Source organism: Canis lupus, chromosome 24 (genome assembly GCF_048164855.1).
Source record: "Canis lupus baileyi chromosome 24, mCanLup2.hap1, whole genome shotgun sequence".
Taxonomy (NCBI): Eukaryota; Metazoa; Chordata; class Mammalia; order Carnivora; family Canidae; genus Canis; species Canis lupus.
Window position 1 is genome coordinate 44,542,803 of NC_132861.1, and position 25,962 is coordinate 44,568,764.

Below are 25,962 nucleotides of genomic sequence, written 5' to 3' on the forward strand. Positions count from 1 at the left end.
CTTAAAAGGATGAATGGTTGGAGAAGTTGATGGTCACTCAGAACTCTGCATGTGTTTAGACTTAGTTGAAACTAGAAAGGAGTATACAGTTTTCATAGCCTAGTTCTCTATGCAGTGCATTTCTGATGTTTAATAGAAAAGGAACTTGGGTTGTCAGTAATGAGCAGTAAAAATCCTTTCCAAAGTGTGTGAAACAGAGGTATAGGCCAGTTTTTGTTTTGTGTGTTAGTGTGTTTTGTGTGTTAGTGTGTGTTTAGTGTGTTTGGTTTGTGTGGGATAGGGGACATTCAGGGCTATTCTTTTCATATTTATTTAACTCAGGAATCTTAGAAATTGGCTTTTGCCTATTTGCTCAGAATTTTAAAAACCAATATTTTTTAAAAAGTCACTTGGTAAACATTTATTCTGGATACTCTGATAATTTAATACTGTTGTACATTTTTGTAATACTTGATCTGTATGTAAGATGAAGGGACAGATAAATACAAAGAGAATTTGGAGTCAGTAGACTTGTCTTCAATCCTTATAACATCCACAATCATTATGGGACCTCAGGGCCAGCATTTTCTGTGAATCTAAAGATGTGTATAGGAAGTATTTACCATACGAGTTTGAGAAGGTGGAAAGGAATAATTTCAGAGATAGAAAGTGTTCATAGTAAAAATACAAAAACACTAGTTTTAAGGAATATATACACCCTCATGTTTATAGCAATATTATTTATATTGACCAAATTATGGAAACAGCCCAAGTCTCCAGTAGATGAATGGATAAAGAAGATGTGGTATATATGCAGTGGAATATTGTTCAGCCATAAAAAAGAATGAAATCTTGCCATTTGCAACAATGTGGATGGAGCTAGAGAGTATAATGCTAAGTGAAATAAGCCAAAGAAAGACAAATACCATGTGGAATTTAAGAAGCTAAACAAATGAACAAAGAGAACAAACCAAAAAACAGACTCTTAACTATAGAGAACAAACTGATGGTTACCAATGGGGTGGTGGGTGGAGGGGATGAGTGAAATACGTGAAGGGGATTAAGAGGACACTTATCTTGAGAAGTACACAGAATTGAATTGTTATATTGTACACCTAGAAACTAAAATAACTCTGCATGTTAACTAAAAAAAAAAAAGTCTGTAGACATTGGTTTAGAGAATATTTATCACAGTTATATAAGTGACCAGTGCTGATAAGTTCATTCTAATTTAACAATAATAGAAGCAGCCCATGTGAAAAAAGTTGTGAAGACCCAAAAGAGGATATTTCTACAAACTGTGCCATGGTCTTGGGAACCCTGCAGTATTCCATGTTGGTCAGCTCCCTGAATCCATCACACTTTAGTCAGAATTCTTCATATTTATACTCTTGGCACAAACAGCATGCAGATGGACAGATTAGAGTTGCTTAGCAAATAGGGGTGCAGCCTTGTGCATAGCAAGAGGTAAATTATAGGTGCTTTCCTAAGATTTCCTGCTCACTTCACTTATAAAACCATTCAGGTGATGGCCCCTGACCCCTTTCTGGTTGGGTTTCAAATTAAAACTTTCTAGTTAACTCCTGTTTGTTTATGTATCAGTCATACCTGTGTCCTTCTTTGTATTTGTTTTGACAAGTGTTTTTCAGTCCCGGTCAATAAATGTACCTGGAGTCTTGTAGGAAGCGTGTAACATGATGGCTAATACTTACTTTTGCCCCCACAGGGCTTGACTCGTTGGGGGTGATACATACATAAATAGCAATAGCATCATCAAGGTTTTAAAAGCTTAGAAGTGTGAGGGAGGAGGGGCAGCTTCCATTGTGGGGTCTTCCTGGAGGGGCTAGCATTTAGACATTGGTGGGGGAGAGGTGGTGGACCAGGTTTTGGACAAGTAGAGAAGGTGCTCCCAAGGAAGGGCTGTCCATGGTGGTATTGGTGTAGTTTTCAAAGAATTATTTCAAGGAGGGACACTGTACCTCAACGGTTAATGGCCTTGCCCATGTACTTATGCCTCTGTAGATGCTCTTCCTATCTGCTGTCAACAGAAAAGTTGATTCAACTGCAGTGAGCAAAATGAATATATGTAGATTGGAACAGTGAAGTAAGAGAGCTATGAGGCTCAGTAGAGGAGAATGGGTCATTTTTATGTCAGAAACATGGGTTATGGTGGTTTTGTAGTTACACATAAATTTTAACTTTGTACATTTTGGCAAATAAAGAGACAAAGCAAAGCACAGTAGACATACCAATTAAAAGAAACCTACCAATTCTTCAGAATAGGAACTTTTCCTTATTACTGATTTTTTTAAATTATGAAAATGTTCAAGCATATACAAATAGACTCCAGTATAATGAATTTTCAGCTTCAACAGTTGTTAATGTTTTGCTAGCCTTGTTTCATCTGGCCCCCTCCACCTTACTCTTAGGGAGGGGTACTGGAATATTTTAAGGCAAATCCCAGATTAGTCATACTTTGTTATGTATGTCTAAGAACATTTTTTTTCATATCTATTCTAGTTCGTTATAATACCTAACAGAATCAACAGTGATTATCACATCTATTGTATAATTTTTCTGATTGCCAAGATGTCTTTCTGACAGTTGGTTTATTTGAATCCAAGTCCAGAGAAGATCCATACATATGACTATGACTTGGGAGTCTCTTAGTATTTTCTGCTCCCCACCCCACCCCACCCTGCCTTGTGCTATTTAACCTGTTGGAGAAACCTAGTTATTTGATTTGTCTCTTGTTCTGGGGTTGACTTACTGCTCCCTAGTCATGTTCAAATTGTTCTTAGATTTAGAAATTTTGTTATAGTGGGGGAAAGGAGATCAAATATTTATAGATAGAACTTTGTATTTCCTATCGCATTATATGAGACAGATTGATGTCTGGTTGCCCTATTTTTAGCCATAGATCAGTGTCTTCCAAGTTGTCAGCTCCAATGTGAAGTTCTCAATCATCCTTTCACCTAGGATTTTAATGGCCATTAATAATTGTTGCCTAGATCCTTAGATTCATCAGGGATTGCAAAATGATAATTTTCTGTTTTTCTTCCTGTGTTTATTAGCTATGTAAATCTCATATAAAGAACTTTTCCTTGTCACCTATTTGGTTACCCTCAAACACAGGCTATACAGAAAAGACAAGATAAATGTGCTGTTCCTTTCCTTTTATGTACCAGTTTTGAGAGTATTGAGTTGTTGTTCACACAAACTCCAAGGTTACCAATGAATTTTCTTTTACTACTGTAATATTCATGAATTTTAATGTTTTACTTATACTGACTATATTAAATGTACTTATATTATTATTAAATATATGTGATAATTTACATATTAATGTATGCAAATGTTTAGTTTGTATGTCAATTCATTGTGATCATTTTTCTTTTTTATGCCCAGATTGTATAATTTTAGGCCTGTGGGAGCCTTTCAAATTGACTCCTTTTTTGTCATGAACCCATTCATCTTTGCTTACTGAAGTAATTAACATGCCCCAGTCTCATCTTGTTTGTATATTTCCTGCTCCTTCATGGAGACCTGGTTCCTTTCATGAGGAATGATCTTGTATTATTTTTTCAAAATAGCACTTTTATCAAGAAAAAACAGTATTACAGCACATTATAGGTACTTAACCTTAAAAATTTGATATACAACTCATTTTCACTACCTTTGTTACTAACCTTTGATATTTTTTCTCTTAGCATATGTATCTGCACATATAGATCACACATGGGATTACTTTATACACACACACAATGTGTATATGTATTTGCAGCTTTGTACCTTTTTTTTTTTTAAGATTTTAATTATTTATTCATGAGAGACACAGAGGGAGGCAGAGACAAAGGCAAAGGAGGAAGCAGGCTCCCTGCAGGGAGCCCAATACAGGACTTAATCCCAGGACCCCAGAATCATGCCCTGAGCTAAAGGCAGACACTCAACCACTGAGCCACCCAGGTGCCCCTAAAGCTGTGTAATTAACCACTGTGCTTTAAGTAATTGCCCTGCACCAACTGTATGGATAGTTTTGTACCTAGCACAATATCTGGCATGCTGTAGATATTTATTTATTCGAATTGAGGAACATTAGCCTAGAAGCAGGACATTGTGGGTCAGAGCCAGCTAACAGTGGGTTCAGGTATATACTACATTTCACACTTTCCGTGACTGCTTTTAATTAAGTACTTCAATCTTATTTTTGTATGTGGGGGTTTTTGTTTCCAGTTTTTGCTTTTGACCACCAAGTTTATGAGTCAGATCTAACAGATATGTTAGTGTAGAGTCCTGTGAAATCAACTGTCCAGGAATGTGTTGTCATTCAGCAGCTTTTCGTTATTGTGTCTACACACATACGCCCACATCCATGCACACCAGAGTGTTGTCTTCCTAAGAGCAGGTGCCCTTGCCCTGATGCCTTTAGTTTATGGCGTATGGTGAGTGCATAGTTGGAATGTGAATGGTTGAATGTCCTAATGAGTGGCTTATGGACCACTTGACTACTTTTCAGTATTTGTCAGTACAGAGGTGAATAGAGTTAGTTGCAGTTAGGAGGGGATCACGCAAGCCAGAAGCAGTCAGATTGCCTAAGAAAGGCAGTGCCTACCAATGCGGACTCTAATTATGTTAGACTTTTATTTTCCCAGTGGGTGTTCTGTATGTTCTCCAGCCCTTTCTTGGGGTGGAGCTTTGTGCTCTTGAGAGTATTCACATAACAGAGCAGTAATTTGCAGTTTTTGTTCTTTGTAAGATATTAAGTGACCACTTCGAGTATCATCTGGTCTCTGTTTTAAAGAAGAGAGGAGACTCCCAGTACAAAAGACCACAGATACAGAGCATAAAAAGAATATATATACAACTTTAACAGATAACTGTTAAATTATCTGTAATTAACAGATAACTGTTAATACCTGTTATCTCTGTAGGCTTTGCCCGTGGTTTTCACTGTCTACCTTGTGTCGTCCTTTAATATTTGAATTTTGCATAGTGAGCAATGTCACCATTTCTTAAAAACTAGAAGTTTAACTCTCCGTGATGGAAGTAGATGCAGAAGTAAATAGAAAGACTTTCATTATTCTGACCCCCAGCCCAGCCTCCCCGCTTCCCCTCAAAGTATATAGAAGCTCGCTAAAGGCTATGCTTATGTGAATAACAGCACAACCAGTGTTTTTGGTAATTTCAGTGGTCCCAATGATTATGTGAACCAAATCTCCTAAGGGTGATATTGCCCCCGTTGACAACCACTGCCCTATGTGGAGGATAGTGAAAGTCTACATTTGGTGTCTGAAGGATAGAGAGTTTGAGAAAATAGAATTTTCTGAATTTTCTGAAATTGTGAACTAATTATATATGGAAGAGCTAACAAGTGGAAAGGGTTTGGTATGATGACCAGGGTTTGTGATTGGATGAACAATGGAAGCATTCACTGTGAAGGGGATCTTTAAAAAAGAAGCAGGACTTAAGGATGAGGTTTGAGTTGCCTGGAGGACATTTATAGAGAGCAGTAGTTGGAAATGTAGGCCACTCGGTTGAGGCAGGAGGTGGATTCCAAGTTATTGAAACCATGGGTAGATGAGATCAATCAGAGAATATAGAGTAAGAACACAGCCAAGGGTGGAGCCCAGAAGGACATCAACGTTGGAGTAAAGATGAGTCATTAAATTAAATGCAGAAAGAAAGGGCTTTTGGAAGAAAGGGAAAGCAGTGCACAGGAGCTAAGGGTGTGCAGGACTCAGTGTTCACACAGATGCCTTCCATGCATCTTTAGCTTGCAATTCTATAAATGTTGATTTTAATATGAAACTAGTGTGTTTAATTATTTCCTATCCCCACCTTCCCCCTCAGTCCCTCAGACTTTCAAGTTAAATTTCCCATCCAAGGCTTATCTTTGGGATTCAAGCATATACCATGGTTTACCATCAGGAACATGCTTACCTCCAGTTTGAGAATTGTAGGGCTGTTTCAGCAGCCCTCTTTAGAATCCTAACAGTGGGTAGTTTTCTCCCAATTGCATTAATAATTTTGATACAGCCCGAGGAATCCTGCTAAGATATATTATGAACCAAAAAAAAGCAAAACCTTTTTTTGAAGGGATAGAGGAAATTGGTTGTATTTGAAAGCTAACTAGATTTTTCTATTATATATATTTTTGTCCATTTTCTTCATGAACTCCAGTTACATCCAAAACATAGTTTAGGCAGTTTTAAAACAGTATTAAGAAAGAGGGGTTTTTTGTTTGTTTGTTTGTTTTTTAAAGATTTTATTTATTCATTCCTGAGAGACAGAGAGAGAGAGAGAGAGAGAGGCAGAGACACAGGCAGAGGGAGAAGCAGGCTCCATGCAGGGAGCCCGACATGGGACTCGATCCCGGGTCTCCAGGATCATGCCCTGGACTGAAGGTGGTGCTAATCCACTGAGCCACCCAGGCTGCCCAAGAAAGAGTTTGAATACAGAAAAGTTGAGTAACCATGAAAGCCCAAAAACCCACCATCTAAATTTAAAAATTAAGGTTTTTACCCTATTTGCAAACATGGTACTCTGGCTTAGAAGTAGTTGGCCTATTATGGGAACAGAAAGGACGTCAGTGTGGCTGGACCTCTGTGATAAAGGCCAGTGCACTGGGCCATGACTTGGAAGTGGGTAAAGCCTAGGAGGCCATGGTAGGAATTTAGATTTTATAATAAGGGCAGTTCAGAATTATTTTTTTATAGAGATTTTTATTTATTCGTTCATGAGAGACACACACATAGGCAGAGGGATGCGGGACTTGATCCCAGGACCCCAGGATCACAACCTGAGCCAAAGGCAGATGCTCAGCCACTGAGCCGGTGTCCCAGCAGTTCAGAATTATTGAAGAGCCTTCTTCAGTGGGCTCTTGTTACTGATCCCTAAAACTCCCTCAAATACTTGTAATGAAATACTGCTGATGGTAAAAAAGAAGGGGGAGACTGGGAAAGGCAAACAGGTTGTTATGGTAAAAGGAGTCTTTTCACCATCTTAATCCTTGTTTACCATTGCTACTTCCAGCTCGGGTATCTCCATACTCTTGGGATTGCCAGTTCCAAAACTCAGACATGTGCCTGTGTGTTTCACATCCTTAAAGGATCATGCTCAGGAATGTCCTCTTCTTGTTTTGAGTACTTGTGACTAACTGTATTTCCTCAGTCTTACTAGTTATATGTTCTGCAAAATCTTGGCTGCATAGTATATTAATTAAAAGGAATGATTGTGTCATGCTTCCTCTTTCCCTCACAGAAGCACTTTGTATGGGTTCTCTTCGGCAGCTGTACTCCTGCTATGACGAGTATTTGGTTTATGGTAGAACCTTTTAGAACCCCCTTTGCCCTGGAAAGTCATTTCTTCCACCATTGAGCTAGAGCTGAAAATATCTCTGTTGCATAGCACCATGGCACTTCCTGCAAAATACCATTAAACATTGCCACCCTCCACCCAGCATTGGCTTGTAGCATCGTTCCTATTATTTGCAGAATACAAATAGGAAAGATTGTATTTTTCAAAGGATTTATTGTGATTGTGAATCCACTATGTTTATGGAAAAGCAACCTGTATTACCCTCTACTCCCTCCAAAAAAAAAAAAAAGGTCAAAAAGAAAAAAAGTAGTAAGAAAGAATAATCCAGGATTTGTGTACCATCTAGCCAGGTAATCAGATAATGTAAGAGCCACTTAGGATAACTCACTTATAATTGACAAATTTATGCATCTTTGGATTTTGAGAACCTGTGTTTGAGGACAATTCTCTTTGGTCCTGTGATCAAGCAGATTTACAAGCTGATAGAAAGAAGATGAGCTATATGGGTGATATTTGGGTGTAAAGATTGGTCCAAATAGATCATATCAAAACATGTCGGAAATAACACCTGTTGATGATTTAATTGTAGGCTTAATGATAGTGCTAATTTGCATGCTCTTTCCTCGAGTGTGTTTGTAAACAGGTATGCAGGTCACTGTACCTCAAACTTTAGAGAAAAAACATTCAAATACTTTATTCAAGTGAAGTTTTAGGCAAAGTCCAAAAGAAGTGTTAATGATGCTGTGCAGTGGAGATACTTTATGTTGACATAGGGGAAAAAAACTTCAGTGGAGATGGGCAGTGCCGGGCACTCCCCACTCCCCACAGTGGGGGTAGTTAAATACAGGAGTTTAGAATTCAGTTTGAAAACCACTGACCTAAGTGATCTGTAAGGTTCTTCTAAAAATGTTCTCTTTTGGTATCTTTTTATGAGGCTAGTATCTGTGATTGTAACTTCTTTCAGTTTATTTAGTAAAACTAATTATAAGTTCTGACACATTCCCAAGTTACTTCCATTGTTTGTCTTAACTTTGTTTTTCGTGGTGACTTCTTGAAATAGTTGATGTGCTCCCTTTATATGATGTAATATTGTGGTTTATGTGGTTGAAGTACTGTTTTCTGCTACCCACAAAAAAATTAAGAACTTCCAGAAGTTCATTATCCCCAGGGTTACCAATGAGTTTCTTCATAGGAGATGGTCTTATCCAGGCAGAAAGAGTACACGTTGAAACTGTCACTTCAGGGACTTGAGGATCTGCTGGGAGATTTGCCCAAGGCTCCTCCAAGATTTTCTCCAACTCTGAGACCCTGACTGAGTGAGGAGAAGGAGGTGTGTGCCCACTGGGTGCTTAGGAGGAAACTGTAAACACTGGCCAAGGCGCAACTAGAGAGACAGAGAGTGAGCCTGTTGCTAGTACTGGTTGGCTGAGCTCCTTACCTAGCTTTTTGCCTCAGTTTCCTCAATGTAGAATAGAGATGTCTATTAATTAGAGGTATAGTGCAGTGATTATAAGGACCCTTTGGATCAAGACAGACCTGAGCTGGTTTTACTGCTTAGTACCTTGAATCAGTTTCTTGACCCCATTTAAGTTTACTTGTAAATGGGACTAATAATGTCCCTCAGGGAATTGTTTTAAAAGATCCTATAAGATGATGAATTAAAGTGCTTAGTGTGGGGCCTGGCAGTACTAGTTGCCCTGCTCATCAGCACCAGCATGTTCCTCTTCAAATGGGTGGTTAGGAGAGCAGGTGATAAAAAAGGTATTTTAAAAAGTCCAAAGTGTTCTATAATTCTAAGATATCTCTGCTTTATCATTTCCCTGGTATTTTCCCTTTTATATTTGTGGGTTTCCCAGTTCCTGCTCATTTTGAAAGTCTTGTCATAAAAAGACTTTCTCAAACACTGATTTTCTTCCCAAGTTAGAATTCAGAAAGTATGTCTTCTACAGATCTCACTTCTTCTCACCTGTGCCTTGTGCTGTGTCCACAGGTAAAGCAGGCAGAGCGCAGCGAGGCGTCTGTCGCTGCCGCCATGCCGTTCCCATTTGGGAAGTCTCACAAATCTCCAGCAGACATTGTGAAGAACCTGAAGGAGAGCATGGCCGTTCTGGAAAAGCAAGACATTTCTGACAAAAAAGCAGAAAAGGTATGTATTTGGCTTTATTTTATATTTTCAATCTTTTGATTAAAGGAAATGTAAGATTGTGAGGTGATTTTAAAAGATCCATAAATCCCAATTTGGATTTATTTGGTGCTTTTAAAATAGACTCCTAAAGTGGCATTTACTGCTGCTTAAACACCACATGTTTTCTTTTGTACTGCCATCTAACAGATTGATTTCTAACTTTTTTCTCAGTTTTTCATTTCAGGTCTTCAAGTTTGTTTAAATTTGGGGACTTTTTTTTTTCATTGTTGAAGTGGTTTATCTGATTCCTGAAATCATTGTTTCCACTGGTAGTCTTGGAGAGGCATGTCTCCTGTGTTCTCTGTAGCCATGACCAGTGTCTCCCTCTACCCTGTCACCATAGTCCAAAACCTGGCTTTCATCCCAGTTGTCTCCTTCTTTAAAATGTGATCTTTCATGAAATAGTATGAACGCGCCTATTTCCTAAGGGTTTTATGAACTGATCCTGACTTCCATTTCCACTTGATGAAGACTCTCATGACCTTTCTTAAGGACCTTAGCAGTAGCCTCCTTAATGCTCTTTCTAAAATACTTCCCCTGCTTTAAACCTTCAGTGCAGACTTTTCCCGTAGCACACAAGACCTTTCATGACCTGGTCTCTGCCTCTAGGTGATTTTCAACCCTCCTCCCCCTTATCCGGTGTGCTCTAGCAATCTCAGCTTGCCTCTTCGTTAGAGCAGATAATCAGCTATTCTGTTTTTATTGTCCACCCCTTCCATTTCCACCTCAGCCCCCATTCATCTTTCAGTACCACCCTATACCTTTCTTTTTCCTAGGTGGCTTCCCAGAATACTCCTTTTCCTACCTCATCCTTGCCCCCTAAAACAAATCTCTACCTTTTGGGTACTTCCTTTGGAAACTCCAACACTGCTGTCATCTTGAATATGATTTTATTTGTGTCAGGTTTTTGGCTCCCTTATTAGAACATGAGCTCTCTGACCTATGTGTTATTTCTGGTCCACGTGTGCCCTCCACAGTACCTGACTCCCATGGGTTGGACATCTACTATTTTTTGAATGAATGTTTCAAACATTCATTGGAATGGCATTTTCCACCCTGTGTTTATTTTAGAAGGTTGTTTCATGTCTCCTTGGGTTGTTGAATATTAGACTACTTAGCTACTACCATCTTTTTAGGTGGAAGGCTGTGCTTTACCTGTGTTCCTATGAAAAGTTCACATTTATGGAATTAAGATTTGTTACAGGCTATTCAGTTAGTATATCTTTCTGTCACTGGAAGCAATCTAAAATTAGTAAAATTTTTTATAATTCAACTTTAGATCTTCCATGGACATTCTAGATAGAGTCTCACATTCCTATAGTAAGATATAGATAAATATTAATGACATGATTAAACTTTTTTTTAAAAAAGTCTGATGTAACAGATGATAGCTCAATTCTCATATTTGTGTTTGCATTCAGTCTGCTGTTATATGTTTTGGTTGAAGTATATAAAGAAAATCTAGCCTTATACAGATGTATAGGTGAAAAAGGGAGGTGTATTTGAAGAGAAGCCTTTCAGATAATTCTGAACATTTTTTTATACCAAACCAAAATTCAACAACTGATTGTTCCCTTGGTTGTAATAGAACCTGGAAGCATATGAATAAACTTCATACTCTGCATTTTGAAAACATTTTTTATCTACGCATGATATTGTAATATTTATTGGTCATTTAGAAAGTATTGGATCACTGACATATACACATCTTTCAAATGCTGACACAGTATATCAGAAATTGACATTTTTAAGTATTACCACTAATCCCATCAGAAAAGTCGAAGTATTGGGAAGTGGTCAGACTTATTACACGTGTTATATTCAAAATTCAAATTTGGTAACAAATACCATTGGATGTTTTTCCTAAAGTGACAGGTTTACTTCATTCATTTTCAAGAAAACGCCTGCCTAATATCCAAGGCTGAATGATTTGTCAGTTTTCCTTTCACGTAGAAATGATTTTCCACTTACAAAGTGGCTTGTTCAGCTCATAGCTCAATCATACAAGTATTTTCCTCAAGACAGCCAGTTATACTTCAGTAAGGGGCAGAAAGTGTCTTATGCATACTCTGCATTTATCACATTTATCACACCAAATGTTAAAAAAGATATGTGTGTACTCAAAGATCAAAATTTAACAAAATGAATATTTTTTTCCTGCTTCCTCATGACATTCTTAAGTGAAACTAACTTTTTTTTTCTTTTTTCTTTTTTTTAATTTTAACTGAGTGCTTGGTGATGAAAACTACAATGATGGCTAGTACAGTTTGTTGTTCCTGCCTTGACTCAGGCTAGGAGGTCAGTGCCATCAGTTCAAATGGCAATATAGTAAAAAAGGGCAAATAATGGTAGTATTGATTGAAAATAGTTTTGACCTCATGGTCCCCTTAAAAGGGTCTCAAGGATCCCCAAAAACCCATGCTTTGAAATCTGTGGTAGTTAATGGAAGATGTATATGTATATATGTGGGTGGCATCAGGTAGGGGGAGTGTCCTAATTTAAATGGTTATATGATGAACCCTTATTAAGGAGGTGGCATTGGAGATGAATTCTGTAATTATAGAAAGCAAGTTTATGGGTTTCTGGGTGGCTCAGAAGGTTAAATGTCTGACTCAGTTTCAGCTCAGGTCATGATCTCAGGGTTGTGGGATCAAGCCCTGCTCTCTCGTGCACACTCTTGCTCAAATAAATAAATAAATAAATAAATAAATAAATAAATCTTTAGAAGCTGAGTTTAGTTTCTAATGGAATCCATATCATCTACTTTACTGAATCAGTGGTTTTCAACTAGGGGCAATTTTCCCCTCTAAGGAATGTTTGACAATGTCTAGAGACATTGTTGCTTTTAACGCTGGAAAGAGGGCTGCAACTGGCATCTACTTAGTAAAGGCCAGAGATGCTACTAAACATGGGACAGCTCCCCACAGCAAGGAATTATCTGGGCCAAAAGGTAACACTGAGGTTAAGAACTCCTGCTTTAAACTTTCACAGGCATAGACCTCCTGCTATTAGGATAAACAAAGCAAAGAAAAATAGTTGAATTTATGAAAAATAAATTTTACTTCAAAGGAAAGGGACAACTCTGAGAAGCAATCCATAAAAATTACTTATTCTGAAATAGATTTTAAGAAGAGGGAGGACCCTGAATTTTCTGATGTACCTTGTTAGCAAGATTCAAAAGCAAGTAGCAACTGATGCAGATGGTGAAGGAGGGAACTGAGACCCGAAAACAAAGGAAAGATGAAAATTGGATCACTCGATTAAAAACCATGAAAAACAACTGACCTTATATTTAAGACTGAAAACTTGGAGATAGTCCCATTGAAACCAGAGTGCTTACTGTGATTTATTTAGCAGTGTTCTGGAAATCTAGCCAGTGCATAAAGAAATGGTTTAGAGGTGAAAAAATACAGCGACTGTAAATAAACAGGAAAAATTACATTGTTGAGATACTTGTATGTCTGTATAAAACACAAATGAACCAGTGTGAAAATGTGAATTCACAGGGCAGCTATATCAGTAGCTATATTAATATCCCTAAATACCAGTCAGAACTATCTAGAAATTTTCTTTTAAGAAAATATTTCATTTACATTAGCAACAAAACTACAGCAATTTAATTTAAATTACCGTAGGATCTTTTTGTAACTTGACAAAAAAATTATTCTGAAGTTCTAGAAGAATAAATAAAATAACAAAGTTGTGGCAGGATTGAAGGAATATAAATTCTACTTTGTTTTGAAACAAAACACACACTTCACACATCCACTCACAGTCTTTCCAACCGTAATTAATGAAACTCTGTCCTTGTTTTTTTAGGCCAAAAGTCTTGCGTCATCCATGACTCCTTTCACATTTCCCAAATCCAGTTCATAAGCAAATCAATTCCCTTTATCTGGGGGGAAAAATTAAAAGCCAGAATCTAACCATGTCTCCCATTTTGCTAGTTCCAACTCTCATCTGAGCTACTGTTATCTTTGCTCTGGATTACTACAGTATCCTTTTAACTGGTCTCTCTTGCCTCCCTACAAGCATAGTGGTTCTTTCAAAACATGAGTCAAACAATATTACCTTAGAATAAAAGAGTTCTTACAGAGATCTGAACTAAGTTCTACAGGCCAAATCCTTGCCTAGGCCTGTTTTTGTAAGGCTCGTGAGCTAAGAATGGTTTTTTATGTTTTGAAAGGATTGATTTAAAAAGCCAAGAAGAATATGCAACAGACCTTATATGGCATGCGAGGCTTAAAATATTTACCGTCTGCCCCTTTAGCATAAAAATACACGATGACCCTTGCCCTGGACAGTCAGGCCTGTGGCTTCAATGATCCTTTCTCCAAGTGCTCCCCCCGCTTTGACTTCCTTTCTTCATATGCTCCAGTCATGCTTTTGCCTTTAAGCCTTCACATTTGGCTGTTTCTTTTGCCTGGAATGTTCTTCTCCCCAGCTTTCTGCTTGGCTTACTCCCTTATCACCTTCAAGTCTTTGCTCAAATGTCACTTTGCACCCAACCCCCTATTTAAAATGCAACTCTCCTCTCTGGCATTCCTGTTCCCCTTGATCTTACTCTATTTTCCTTTTTAGCACTGAATATATGCTAATATACTAATGATGTTTGTTTATTCTTTCTTCCCCATGTTAGACTATAAACCTTCCAAAGAGAGCTCAGTGACTATTTACATTTCTTAAAAGTGGAATACAAAGCACAGTTAACTTGAAATGCTGTCACCTTGTGACTCTTCTGAACTCTTAATTCCTACAGAATGGGATAAAACAGGTATTACTAAGAATATGTAAGTTTGTATTTTGAGTTTGTGACTAGTAAGAGGGTATAATAGGTATCTTCTAGATTGTATGATGTTGGCCAAATATCACATTCCCTTTTAGTGCTACCAAACACAGAAGTAGTGAGATAAATGACTTCTCAAGAGATCTACCCTGTTGGTCCTAGTATCTTCCATATAATTTTATATTCATTAATTATCTTTCTCTGTAGTTCAGGATGTTCAGAGGACATTTTTAATGATTGGATGAATAATTATACCCAGTGGACATGATTAGTGGATCACTCAAAGCTTCTAGGCAAGGTTCTAGTGATCTCTTATAAGATACTGTCCTCAGGGATGCCTTCGTGACTTAGTGGTTGCCTTCGGCTCAGGGTGTGATCCCAGAGTTCCAGGGTCGAGTCCCACATTGGGCCCCCTGCGGAGGAGCCTGTTTCTCCCTCTGCCTATGTCTCTGCCTTCTCTCTGTGTCTCTCATGAATAAATAAAATCTTTCAAAAAAAAAAAAAAAAAAGGATACGGTCCTAAACTCTAAGCTGTTGATTTGTTGTTATTGATTTATATGAAGAGAAAGGGATTGTTAGCAGAGTTTGTGAGTGACAAATATTGTAGAAGGATAATAGAGTCTATAAGTAACTGAATCAAATACCAGAGGAGCGTTAGTTAGCTAGAGGTGGTGCAGCAGGGGTTGAAGGAAAGGCATGGTCTTAACTGATAAAATGCAATACAGATAAAAGTATAGCTTCGTACTAAAATCTGAAAAAAGAAAAAAGAAAAAAAAAACTACCTGCCAAAGGAGAAAATAGGATCACTAAAAATGTTTGATTAAATGAAAGAAGACAGAAAAAGAGGAAAAGTGGGGATTAAAGAACAGATGTGACAAATGGAAAACAAACAGCAAGATTATAGACTCAAATATACCATGTCAATAACCACATTAAATATAAATGGTCCGAATACCTCATTTAAAAGGCAGAGATTATCAGATTGAATGAAAAAGTCCTAACTTTATGTGCCTATAAGACATGAACTTTAAAGATAATAACACAGGGAGCCTGGGTGGCTCAGTCAGATGAGGGTCAGACTCTTGATTTCAGCTCAGGTCGTGATCTCAGAGTCATGGGATTGAGCCCTGCATCAGGCTCTGTGCTCAGCATGGAGTCTACTTGGGATGCTCACTCCCTCTCCCCAACTTGAGCTCACTGGCTCACGCACTCATTTACTGAATAAATAAAGATAATGCCACAATTAGGTTACAAGGATGGAAAAAGATATACCATGTTAATATTTGTAAAAAAAAAAAAAAAAAAAGCGTGAGTGTCTCTATTATTATCAGCTAAAGGTAGATTTCAGAGCAAAGAGTAATACCAGGGGTAAAATCATTTCATGATAAAATAGAGGTCAGTTAATCCAAGGATCATAACAATCCTAAATATTTATGCACCTCGTGACAGAGCCTTAATATAAAGCAAGAACTGATAAAACTGCAAGGTGAATCAGTCAAATCCAGAATTATAATTGAAGATTTCAGTACCCCAATCTCAATACTTGGTAGAACAAGTAAGTAGAAAATCAGCAAGGATTTTCCAGTAGACCAGAAAGATATTATCAACCCACATGACCTGATTTGATATTTATAGAATGCTCCTTCCAACCACAGCAGAACACTCCTACATCCTTTTGACATGAGGCATATTTTTAGTAAATGTAGACCATACTTTGGGCCTTAAAAGAAGTTCCAAAACTTTTAAAAGGATAAATTTATATAACTTATGTTCAGTGACTACAGTAGAATTAAATTGGACATCAATAACAGCCTTTGAAAAATTCGACAATATTTGGAAACTAAACATACTTCTGAGTAACTCATGGATCAAAGAAATTAGAAAGCTATTTGAGTGGAATAAAAATAAAAACATAATACCAGGATTAGTGTGATATTGTTAAAGCATAATACCAGGATTAGTGTGATGTTGTTAAAGCATTGGTTGGGGAAATTTTACAGCACTAAATGCAAATATTAGAAGAAAGGACTTCGGGCTCCTTGCATGGAACCTGCTTCTCCTCCCTCTGCCTGTATCTCTGCCTCTCTTTCTGTGTCTCTCATGAATAAATAAATAAAATCTTCAAAAAAAGAAAAAAAGAAAAAGAAAGGAAAGAAAGGCCTTAGTCCCCACCTTAAGAAACCAAAAAAAAAAAAAAAAAACAAATTAAACAGAGTAAGAAGAAAGGAAATAAAGATCAAAACAGAAATCTAATAAGTAAAAATCAGAAAAAAAGTAAAACCAAAAACTTGTTATTTGAAAAGATGAATAAAATTGGTAAACTCTAGCTAGGACTAACAAGGAGAAAACACAAATCACCAGTATCTGGAATGAAAGAGTTGACATCACTACAGATTCTACAGATATTAAAAGGATAATAAGGGGATATTATTGGAACGACTTCATGCCAGTAAGTTTGACAACTTCGATGAAGTGGACATATTCTTTGAAAGACATAACTTGCCCAAGCTCACTCCAGAAAAAAATGGATAACTTAATAGCCCTATATCCATTAAAGTAATTCCAAATTTAGTTAGTAATTTTCTCCCAAAGAAAAATCTAGGCACAGATGGTTTCACTAAAGATTTCTACCAAACATTTGTGGAAGAAATAACACAATTTCTACATAAGTTTTCTAGAAAATTTAAGAAAAAATAGTTCTTAACTCATCCTTTGAGGCTAGGATTATCCTGATACCGAAACCAAAGACATTATAAGGAAACTAGACTAATATCCCTTATGAACATAGATGCACAAATTATAAACTTAATTTTAGCAAACTGAATCTAACAGTAGGACAGTACATCATGACCAAGTGATGTATTATTTCTAGAACCCATGGCTGGCTTAACATTCAAAAGTCAATCAATTCATTGTATTGACAAACTACATGTCAGTAGGTGAAAAGAAAGAAGGGGGAAAAAAACACAATCCTGATAAAAACCCTCAGCAAATTAGGAATAGAACTTCCACAACCTAACAAGGGTATCTACAAAAAACCCTACAGCTAGCACTATATACATAATGATAAAAGGTTGAATCATTTATCTCCAAGATCGAGAATAAGAAAGGAGAAAAAGGAAGTCTGTTCACCTTTACCACTTCTGTTCAACTTTGCTCTTGGAATTTCTAGCCTGTGCAGTCAGGCAAGAAAAAAAAAGGCATGGAAAGGAGGAAGTAAAACAGTCTTTGTGGATGATATGATCATCTACATAAAAAAGCTGAAGGACTTTACTAAAAAGCTAGTAGAAGTAATACATAGGTTCAGCAAGGTTACAGGTTGCTACATCAATATACAGAGAACAATTGTATTTCTGTATAGTAGCAATGAAAAACCCAAAATTGAAATAATAAAAATCATTTGGAGTAATATCAAAAAATATGAAACATTTCACAAATGAAAGACCTGTACGCTGAAAACTACAAAATCTTGCTAAGAGATGAAAGACTTAAATAAAATGAGAAATACCCCCGTTCAAGGATTGGAAGACTCAATATTGTTAAATGTCAATTCTCCCCCAAATTGATTTATATAGATTCATTGCAATCCTAGCAAGCTTTTTTATAGCAATTGATGAGCTTGCTCTAAAATTTGTGTGGACCTGTGCAAAGGACCTAGAATAATCAAAGCGAATTGGAATAAAAAACAAAGTTGGAGGGTTCATGCCATCTGATTTTAAGAACTATAAAGGTAACAGTAATCCAGTGTGGCATCAACATAAAGAAGACAGGCTAGTGGAAGAGAACAGAATTAGAAATAAACTATTCTACCTGTGTATGAAAAATTTTTGACAAAGAAGCAAATGCAATTCGATGGAGAAAGAGTAGTTGTTTAAACAATTGGTGCTAAAACAATTTGATAGCCACATATGCAAAAAAAAAAATTGGATCCATAACTCACGCCCTATACAAAAATTAACTCAAAATAGATCACAAAACTTAATGAAAACCTAAGATTATGGGCCGCCTGGGTGGCTCAGTGGTTGAGCGTCTGCTTTTGGCTCAGGGCATGATCTGGGTCCCAGGATTGAGTCCCATACCAGGCTCTCTGTGAGGATCCTGCTTCTCCCTTTGCCTGTGTCTCTGCCTTCCTCTGTCTCTCTCATGAATAAATAAATAAGATCTTAAAAAAAAAAAAAAAAAAAAAAACCTTCTAAAAGAAAACAGGAAATCTTTGTGACCTTGGGCTAGGCAAAGAATTCTTAGATAATGATAGTTGGGATTCATCAACACTAAAACTTTTTGCTCTTCAGAAGGTACTGTTAAAAGAATGAAAAGACAATCCACAAAATGAGAGAAAATCTTTGCAAAGTATGTATCTGATAAAAGATTGCATCCACAATATATAAAGAACTTTGAAAATGTAACAATATGAAAACAATCCAGTAAAAAATGGGCAAGAAATATGAATATATACTTCACCAAAGAAAATACACAGCTTTCAGGTAAGCACTTGAAAAGATGTTAATCATTAGGGAATTGCAAAGTAAAGGCACGAGGAGATACCACTACATACCTATTAGAATGGCAAAAATGGAAAACAGGCTATGCCAAATGTTGATGATTATGCAGAGCAGCGCTGGTGGCAGTGTAAGATGATAAACCACTACCAGAAACAGTTTATTGGTTTCTTAAAAAGCTAAGTTTACCTCTAGCCATCCCATTCCTAGGTACTTACCAAGAGAACAAGAAATATATGTCCACACAAAGACTTGTACATAACTGTTCATAACGATGTTATCTGTAATAGTGTAAAATAGGAAATAGTCCAGGTGTGTGAATAAACATCCATAGAATGGAATACTACTCAGCAATAAAAAAGAAGAAACTTTTGTGTACACAACAACATGAATGAATCTCAAAATAATTATGTTGACTAAAAGAAACTAGACTATAAAGAGTACATAATGTATGGTTCTATTTCTACAAAACTCTATGGACAGCCATAATGGCAGAAGCAGATGAGTGGTCGCTTTGGGATTGGCAGGGATGTGAATAGTCAGGGTAGGGTTGGCAAAGTAGGGGACTGCAGAGGACTGTTAGTGGCGATGGGTGTGTTTAATGTCTTGATGGTTTCATGGGTGTATACATAAGTCCATACTTATAAAATTGTACACTTTAAATCTTTGTGGTTTCTTGTATGTCGATTACAATTCATTAAAGAGAGTAAGAAAAGACTATCCATAAACCAACTGAGTTAGAAGTGGCTTACAAACCATATATATTTGCCCTGAGACTATATATCATGTAGTAAAGCACCCAGAAAGACCATTGAAAGCCTAGGTGGGAATAATAGAAATATTTCTATTTAAATCAAAGTAATCATCTTCTGTTCTGTATAGACTGTATAGACTTCTCTGTAGAGTCCATACTTGAGGATGTAGAGAAACTAGAATGTGTTGAGAGGAATGACCAGTTGGCACAGAAACTAAGAACTCTACCATGAGGAATAATTGAATGAACCAGAGATGTGAAGTAGAGAAAGAACAAAATGTGAGCCCTAGGTTCTTGGTAAAATGTTTTTAGAGGATCGTCTAACATGAGGAAGGAGAAGGTTCCAGATAGTGGTAGGAGATAGAATTAAGACCTGTAAGTGGAAGTAAAACAGGGAGTCCAATTTCATCTTGCTGCTTGGAAAAAATAATAGGTGGAAATTGGCTTCCCTGCAAGAGAGCAGATTTCTTTCTCTGAATATGTATTTGGCACAGGCTAAGAGCCCACTTAGGTCTTGTAGTTGGAATACAAGCTTTACATGGTTGACACATCCTGACATTTGAGACATTTTGCAAGGTGCCTTCATAGAGAATAGGCATCCATCTTATTTTAAGTTATAATAGTTTCCTGTCATTATTCTCATAATCCATATAAAGAAAGCTATTGTTTCTAGTATAACCCATTGTATTGGAGTCGGGTGAAATTCACTCCCAGCTCTGCCAAACCCAGGGTGAATTATGCCTATTAATGCCTTACTGATTATATCCATGAGCATTTTCTCATTCATTTCTTGTGATTTTGTAGATGAAATGATAAATACAATATTTGATGGCTTATTCCCTTATTTGTAATATATATTGGTATTTTTACTCATTTTATATGGTACACAGTTGCCATATTAAGAATTGTATAAAATACGAATAGATTAGTCCCTTAGGAACCATGCCACACCATTTTAAAAGTATTTGAGAACGACTTTCCATATACTTTTAGGGAAAAAATGGTTTATCTTACCACTCTTATTTTTAGGTGACTGGGGCATGGAGGTGGAGTGGGATGGGGTGAAATTTGTTCTTTCATTGCTAACAGCCACATAAATCTGTGTATGTAATAACTGTTTACACACTCTTTGCCCACTGCATGCTATATAAAGAAGGTAGGACTGCCTTGTTCAGCTTATACTTGGTTCTCTTCATCACTGTGAATGCATGTGTTCATAGTGTTGAATGGCTATATTCACTCATTTCATGAGAGGAATTAGTTTGCTCTATCTTGGCATATTTAAGAGGGGTGAAGGGAGTAGCCTTTACTAGCATAGCCATTTAACAGTGACTCATGGTTACTCAACTTGTTTAGAGTAATCTTTGACACCAGGAGGTTATTAATAGGTTATTCTTAGTCCATGATCTTTCAGCTTAGACTACTCAGACATTTTCTTTAGTAGAGAGGTGTGTGTGTGTGTGTGTGTGTGTGTGTGTGTGTGTGTGTGTAGGAGTTTTTTTTTTAATTAACACAAGGATTAATGTAAAAATAGAATTACTTTTGTCAAATGTTTGGTACCAACAATATTTCTCAGTTCACTTTTAGATTCCATCTCACATCCTTTATCTTAAGTTACTTTGATTTAAGAACTTCCTTATTTTCAATGAGGTCATTTACTAGGTCCCTTTTTGAGAATGAATTGATATTTAAGGCATTAAATATAGATTGGTTGGTACATATTTAGAGGACCCTTGTTTAAAATGATTCTTTTGCTAAAGAATGGGTGTAAAGAAATTCAAAAAAAGAAAAATATAACACAAGGGGCACCTGGGTGGCTCAGTCAGTTAAGTATCTGACTTGGTTTTGGCTCAGGTCATGATCTCAAGATCCTGAGATTGAGCCCCACATCGGGCTCCATGCTCAGTGGGGAGTCTGCTTCCCTTCCCCTTTGTCTCCCTCTACCCCTCCCCCTGCATGTGTTCTTGCTCTCTTGTTCTCTCTCTATAAAATAAATAAATCTTGGGGCACCTGGGTGGCTCAGTTGGTTAAGTGACTGCCTCCACTCATGTCATGACCTACGGTTCTGAGAATAGAGCCCTGCGTTGGGCTCCCTGCTCAGTGGGAAGCCTGCTTCTCCCTTTGCTCCTCCCCCACTGTTCATGCGTACTCTCTCTCTGTCTCTCAAATAAATAAAATCTTAAAAATAAAGTGAAATAATTCTTTAAAACATAAGACAAAATAATAAATGATTTAAGCCTCCTTCTCCCCCACCAAAAAATCCAAGCTCTTTGAGGCACTTCTCAATAATAATAACTAGTCACATGTAAATTATAATAAATTCAATTATATAAACTAGTGGTGGTGAACAGAAGCATGGAAAATTCTGCTTAATAGATCACTTCAAAATTGTTTCTAAAAAAGATGGCCTTATAACAATGATTCCCATCTGAATTATGTTTCCTTATGCCAAGTTTCATGTACATGGTGGTTGAAAGGGCAGGCTCTTACAGTGGAATTGTTACTTCCATTGTCATCTTGGTAAAAAAAAAGATTCCCAACTGGAGTGAATCCACAGACATTTTAGTGCTCTCATTTCTGTGGGTAGATACATGGACACATATATCAAATTCTGTCCCTGTTTTTAAGGAGTTTATAATCTACTAGAGAATATAGGTATATAAATAATATAATGTAGAGAGACTTAGAGTTCATGAATGAAATTCTGTGGGAGCCAAGAGGATAAAACAGTACTACCTCTGTCAGAGATAGATACAAATACAAGTACAGAATTAAGTTTGAAGTGACATTTGAACTGGATTTTAAGGTGTTGCCAGGCAAAGAATGAGAGGGAATGGAATGTGGAACAGTTTATGGTATGTCTGTCCAGAACATGGTGATAAGTTCAGGGTGACGTTATTGGGGTGACTGACTAGAGGGAAGTGGTGGAAAGTGAGGCTACCGCTGTAGGCTGTGGTGGTTTGAAAAAGGCCTTATATACGACCTTATGATACACACTGAAGGAGCTGCAGAAATCTTTGTTGTTATTGTTTCGCTTTGTTTTGTTTTAAATCCATTTTTAAATAATTATAAATTCACAAGAAGTTGCAAAAAAAGTATACAGAGAGAGCCCATGGGCCTTTCCCCCAGTTTCCTCCAGTGGTAACATGGCACATAACTATATCCAGTTATCAAGACCAGGAAATTCATGTTGTTCACATTTCACCAGTATTACGTGTGTGCGTACTTATGTGTAGCTGTGTGGTTTCTTTCTAACCACCACCACAATCAAGACACAGAATCTATCACCCTTGCTGTTCCTTTATAACCACACCCGTCTCCTCTCCCCTTTTCCTAACCCTTGCTGGCAACCACAAATCTGTTCTCCAAGTCTATAATTTTGTTATTTCAAGAATATTTTATAAATAGAATCATACAATGTATAACCTTTTGAGACTGACTTATTTTCACTTAGCTTAATTCCCACGAGATCAATGCATGTAGTTTTCAGTGGTGATAATTCCTTTTGACTGTTGAGTTTTAGTAGTCCACTCTGTGGATGTACCCCACTGTTGTGTTTAATCAGTCACCTACTGAAGGATATCTAGACTGTTTACAGTTTTTGACTATTACAAAAGAAACTACTGTGAACATTCTTGCACAGGTTTCGTGTGAACGTAGGTTTTTCATTCCTTTGGGATAAATGCCCAAGAGTACAATCCTTAGGTCATAAGGTAACTGTGTGTTTAGTTTGCAAGAAACCACCAAACTCTTTTCCAGAGTTGCCGTTCCACTTTTCATTCCCACTAGCAATATTTCAAGTCCGCGATGGGGTGAGACTGGAAGTGTGTTGGAGATGGATGTAATGGCAGATGAACTTTGTGAGAGATCTCTGATGACAAGGAAAGCTAAAGGATAAGAAAGAGAAGCAAGATATGAGACTAGATTTCTGAGGGAGGATTAAAAGGATTTGATGGTTGTATACAGCTAACTCTAGGGTCACATACCCTTTGGCCTATTTTCTACTCACCAAATATTTTCCAGTGCATGAGTCAATAAACTGTGGCCCAGGTCAGCCCATTACCTGGTTTAGTAAATAAAGCTTTATTGGAACACAGCCATGCCCATTCATTGACATGTGGTCTGTAGCTGCTTTCCTGCTGCAGTGGCAGTTAAGTAGTTGTGACAGAGACAGTATGACCCATGTTTGCTGCCTACTTATCTAGAGGAACTTTGATATTTCCAATGAGGTAGATTAAAGCACGGATTCTTATTTTGGTTAGAAATGGAGGCCAAGGATAGTGTGTGTTTTGTATATGTGTTTGTTTGCTTTTAAACCTAATGTTCCAAAGGTGTGCTCTAGAGAAGCCGGCCATGGTTTCAGGTGCTCCTTCTTCCTTTGTCTATTTTTTTTTTTTAAGTTTTACTTTTATCCTCATTTGTATATTGAGATTCTACATAAGATTTTCATTTTGAAAAATGGTGATGGAGTCTGCTCAAAAGTCTGTCTCCCTTTCCCCTCAACCCAACTCCCACATGCTCCTTTTCTCTCTCTCTCTCTCAAACAAATCTTTTTTTAAAAACCCACTTACTTGGATGACCTCTGATGTTCCTTTCAATACTTAAGATGCTCTCATTCCATACTGCAACATTGCTTCAAACGTAGCATTTCAATTCCTATTCATTTTCTCTGAAGAGAATTGGTTGGTCTCTCTCCTCAGGACCAGTTTAAGAAATAATGTTGTCTTGGGGCTCCTGGCTGGCTCAGTCGGGAGAACATGCAGCTCTTGATCTCAGGGTTCTAAGTTTGAGCCCCATGTTGAGCATAGAGATTACTTTAAAATAAAATCTTTTAAAAGAAAGAAAGAAAGAAAAAAGTGTTGTCTTTATATTCCTGGCTCACAAGCTTAGTCGTCATATTCTTTCTCCTTACTTCAGCGCCTGTTTGCCAAAGCCGTGTTCATCTGAAGTCGTTTGGTGGGGGAAAAGGAGGCTGATACCTGTAACTTCTCTCTCTCTCTTTTCCTAAGCACTTTGTAGATCACACAGAAGTGCAAGGCATCTAGGGGAAGTGTGTGAGAACACTATGCTCCTTCCATTATGCCTAAAATTGTAATTGATTTCTCTATATGTATGATTATTGTTGATTTGGTAGGATATCCGTACAGATTCTCATTCATACTCCAGTGTTCTCCCTCACTCCGGGGCAAACAAGTAAATGAATGTGGGATCATACTATTCTGTAACCTTGTTTGTCTTGCAGTTTTAATGTTAACATCTTTGCATGTCAGTAGAGATCTACTTAATTATTTTTAAAGCTTGCCATGGTCTTCCATTTTATGGGCACATTGTAATTTAACCGGTTCAGTGGGATAACTTTTCATCTAATTCTTTGCTCTTACAAATCACACTGCTCATACTTATATCTTTGTATAGTTATCCATTTCCCTAAGATAAATTCCTAGAAGTATAATGTGTGATTTATAGAGATTGCACCTTTTAAAGATTTTTGATACATTTCACCAAATTGCCATCTAGTGTGTTGTACCAATTCACTTTTCACTCACCAGACTTCCTTTAGAAGTCTTTGCCTCTGGTGGGAGGGAAAAAATATTGTATCGTTTTTAACTTTATTGTTATTATGAAATAGAATATATTTTTTAAAGGGTTTTTTGCCTTTTCATTTCTAAATCAGGCACATCTGTACTTTAAACATACTAGTTTTGCTGTGTTTATCCTTAAGTGTGCTTTATATTTAAAGCTAGGCTTACCTAGTAACCTTATTAAAACTTGAGGGTAAGGGACGCCTGGGTGGCTTAGCCGTTAAGTGTCTGCCTTCGGCTCAGGGTGTGATCCTGGAGTCCTGGGATGGAGCCTGCTTCTCCCTCTGCCTGTCTCTGCCCACCCCCCTCTCATGAATAAATAAATAAAATATTTTAAAAATACATATCTCTTAAAGATATTAATTGAAAATAAGGTTTGTTACCAGTCAGTTGTATGTGGAAGTCAGTGAGGCTTCCGACATAGGATCAACATGCCTGGTCCTCAGCAGTTAGCGACAGAGCTTCTCACCTTGAAGCCTTGACCCTGAGAAGCTCTGCCAAGCCCCACATTCTTTTCTTTGTGACTTTGCTCTGTTGGGTATCCCCAAATTCCCACTGTGTGGGAATGCCTCAAGAAAACAACTAAGAACTTAGAGTTCTGTGCTTCTTACCTAGACAGGGCAACAGCAGGATTTGCAGCAATGTGATGAGTGAGGCATGATCCACATCGCTTCCCAGGCACATGAGGGGGGCTAATTCTTTGATGTGCTTCTCTTCATGACCATGTATTTGTAAAACAATTGGCTGCTGTTAGTAATCTGTGTCCATGAAACTTAATACGACCAGCTCACTGGCCACCTAAGGGAAGCATCTGTGTCCCAGAACACCATGTTCAACTGATGAAATGTCTTGGACAGTTT

At 37.3% G+C, this 25,962-nt stretch overlaps 1 protein-coding gene across 3 annotated transcripts in view; it reads left to right on the forward strand.

Annotated features, from left to right (window-relative positions):
• Positions 1 to 25,962, forward strand: part of CAB39 (calcium binding protein 39) — an 83,280-nt gene that overhangs the window by 25,518 nt on the left and 31,800 nt on the right. For all 3 annotated transcript variants that reach the window (XM_072796637.1, XM_072796639.1, XM_072796638.1), the window contains exon 2: positions 9,287 to 9,442. In XM_072796637.1, the coding sequence (XP_072652738.1) occupies positions 9,329 to 9,442 (114 nt within the window). In that variant the 5' untranslated portion in view covers positions 9,287 to 9,328. The remainder of the gene's footprint in view (positions 1 to 9,286; positions 9,443 to 25,962) is intronic.